Below are 2,500 nucleotides of genomic sequence, written 5' to 3'. Positions count from 1 at the left end.
GGGGTGGCAGCATCATGTTGTGGGGGTGCTTTGCTCCAGCAGGGACTGGTGCACTTCACAAAATAGATGGCATCATGAAAAAGTCAAATTATGTGGATATATTGAAGCAACATCTCAAGACATCAGTCAGGAAGTTAAAGCTTGGTTGCAAATGGGTCTTCCAAATGGACAATGACCCCAAGCATACTTCTAAAGTTGTGGCAAAATGGCTTAAGGACAACAAAGTCAAGGTATTGGAGTGGCCTTCACAAAGCCCTGACCTCAATCCTATAGAACATTTGTGGGCAGAACTGAAAAAGCTTGTGCGAGCAAAGAGGCCTACAAACCTGACTCAGTTACACCAGCTCTGTCGGAGGAATGGGGTAAAATTCACCCAATTTATTGTGGGAAGCTTATGGAAGGCTTCCGAAACTTAAAAGTTAAACAATTTAAAGGCAATGCTACCAAATACTAATTGAGTGTATGTAAACTTCTGACCCACTGGGAATGTGATGAAAGAAATAAAAGCTTGAATAAATAATTCTCTCTACTATTATTCTGACATTTCACATTCTCAAAATAAAGTGGTGATCTTAACTGACCTAAAACAGGGGATTTTTACTAGGATTAAAAGTCAGGAATTGTGAAAAACTGAGTTTAAATGTATTTGGCTAATGTGTATGTAAACTTCCCACTTCAACTGTAGGTGTGGGCCTAACTAAGAAAGTGATATATAACTAACTTCTGCTAAATTACTATCACTTATCTAGTTCTATCAGATCCATTGAGAAGATTAAACGAAGGTAGAGAGAAGGACAGGATTACTGAATGGAACGCAGCCTTGGTGCAGGAAGGCTCGGGGAAAACGCTCTGCCTGCAGCATGGGTGACGCTTTGCACCGATTTGCACCGGCACAGTAAAGTGGCAAACCGACAGTCATTCCAACTATTCTGGACGTGGACACTTTTCTATAGCCTATCACTAGGCAACAGCCACCAACAATACCATTCTCTGCTCCATTCTCAGTAAAATGTTGTTCTGGCGTTTAATAAATTGTCAACAAAATTATGAGAATCTTACACAGGCAATTAGACTACAATTAGCCTTCGTTAAGCATGAAATAAAACACTGGCTTGTACAGCAGTATGGTGCAATTAATAAAGGTGCAATTTATGCGCAAATCGCTATTGTTTGATTTATAAAATCCAGTTGCAAATTTTTAGATGCATAATAGCTTACTTTTTGTCAGTTAACATTATGGATTAATTTTAAATGAAAAAGGATTAAGACTGACACTTACATCTGTTTTTGGTGTCCATCCCGGTGGAAGTAACGGATGAGAGGAGGTGGTTTCCCAGACTCACCCAGAGAGCGTGACCGAGAACAGCCCATGTGAGACCGCGCGGACAGCTACACTTGATACATAGCAGACTCTCTCTCTCTCTGTCTCTCTCAATGAAGTTAGTGAGAAAAGAACAGCCGGCTCTTTGCTGGGTCCTAAAGCTATAAAGTCAAAGTACAGTATGGCAATAGCCCTAACTACCTATATCCAGTGGCGGCCATCATTCAGGTTATGTGGTGCTCAACCACATTTTTTTGCAAACAATAACATGCATATTTTGCATGTTATTTTGGCATTAATACGTGTCGTGTCACACATCAGTTTGCAAACAAAGTAAAAATATATACATATATAATTGAGTTAATAAAGATGCATACAAACAGGGTCTATTTTTTTGTATTCTTCAGTAAGGCAGCTCCAAAGTGCAGGTGTTTCAGCCTAGCTCAGTGCTTTCTGTGGTGGTGGGGAAAGCAAGCAGAAAATATGGAGCCTTATGCCGTGATTGGCTCACTTCTCTGTCACTCATGGGGACACTACGTCACCGCCAAGTCTAAGGGTAGAGATCTAAAATTCTAGCCCCTTGGGTGGTGCCATAGAGTTATATTTGAAGTGCCCATCCATGAAGGCTCAAGGTCATGATGTCGAATCACATCATATGTACAGTAGCTTTGATTGGACTGATCATGTCAACATCATACTTCCAAAGCCTTAGCTAGCAGTCATCATCATGAATCAAGTCGACAATCTACTGTCAAATCCTATTTAATCCTAGACATATGAGGATAAATATTGAAGAGAAATTATTGATAAAACATATCGGTGCATATTGACCATTGGACATTACATAACAAGTTGGAAATCGCAAATTCAACAATGAGTGGTTTGGAAGGAATCAGTTGCTAACTGCAAGCATTGCAAATCAATCATTAGCCTGCAATTTAGTGGAGTGGCTGTGTGGTCCCGAGCCTAAGATTAAGGGTCTCTTTTCCTAGTTTAAAATTATTAACATTCAACATTGGCACGCTGTCAATGAAGCATGATTTGTGCCGCGCTCAAAAGAACTGTTAACTCAGAACTGCAAAATCTGACTTAAGTGAGTTCAAGACAACTGAAAACTCGTGAAAAATGACCTACGACTGGGAAAATACGTTTTGAACTTTCATCCAACTCAGAGAATGC

At 40.0% G+C, this 2,500-nt stretch overlaps 1 protein-coding gene across 2 annotated transcripts in view; it reads right to left on the bottom strand.

The window, feature by feature from the left end:
• Positions 1–1,431, bottom strand: part of LOC110504375 (actin filament-associated protein 1-like 1) — a 63,912-nt gene extending 62,481 nt beyond the window's left edge. Inside the window, exon 1 of one of the 2 annotated variants that reach the window (XM_036970110.2) lies at positions 1,280–1,431. In XM_036970110.2, coding sequence (XP_036826005.2) covers positions 1,280–1,298 — 19 coding nt within the window. In that variant the 5' untranslated portion in view covers positions 1,299–1,431. The remainder of the gene's footprint in view (positions 1–1,279) is intronic. The other variant, XM_090220163.1, reaches the window with a different exon arrangement.
• Between the last annotated feature and the right edge of the window lie 1,069 nt (positions 1,432–2,500).

This window comes from Oncorhynchus mykiss, chromosome 25 (genome assembly GCF_057628025.1).
Source record: "Oncorhynchus mykiss isolate SJ-2025 chromosome 25, ASM5762802v1, whole genome shotgun sequence".
Classification (NCBI taxonomy): domain Eukaryota; kingdom Metazoa; phylum Chordata; class Actinopteri; order Salmoniformes; family Salmonidae; genus Oncorhynchus; species Oncorhynchus mykiss.
Note: the sequence above shows the minus strand (reverse complement) of the source record. Positions and strands in the feature narration are given on the sequence as shown.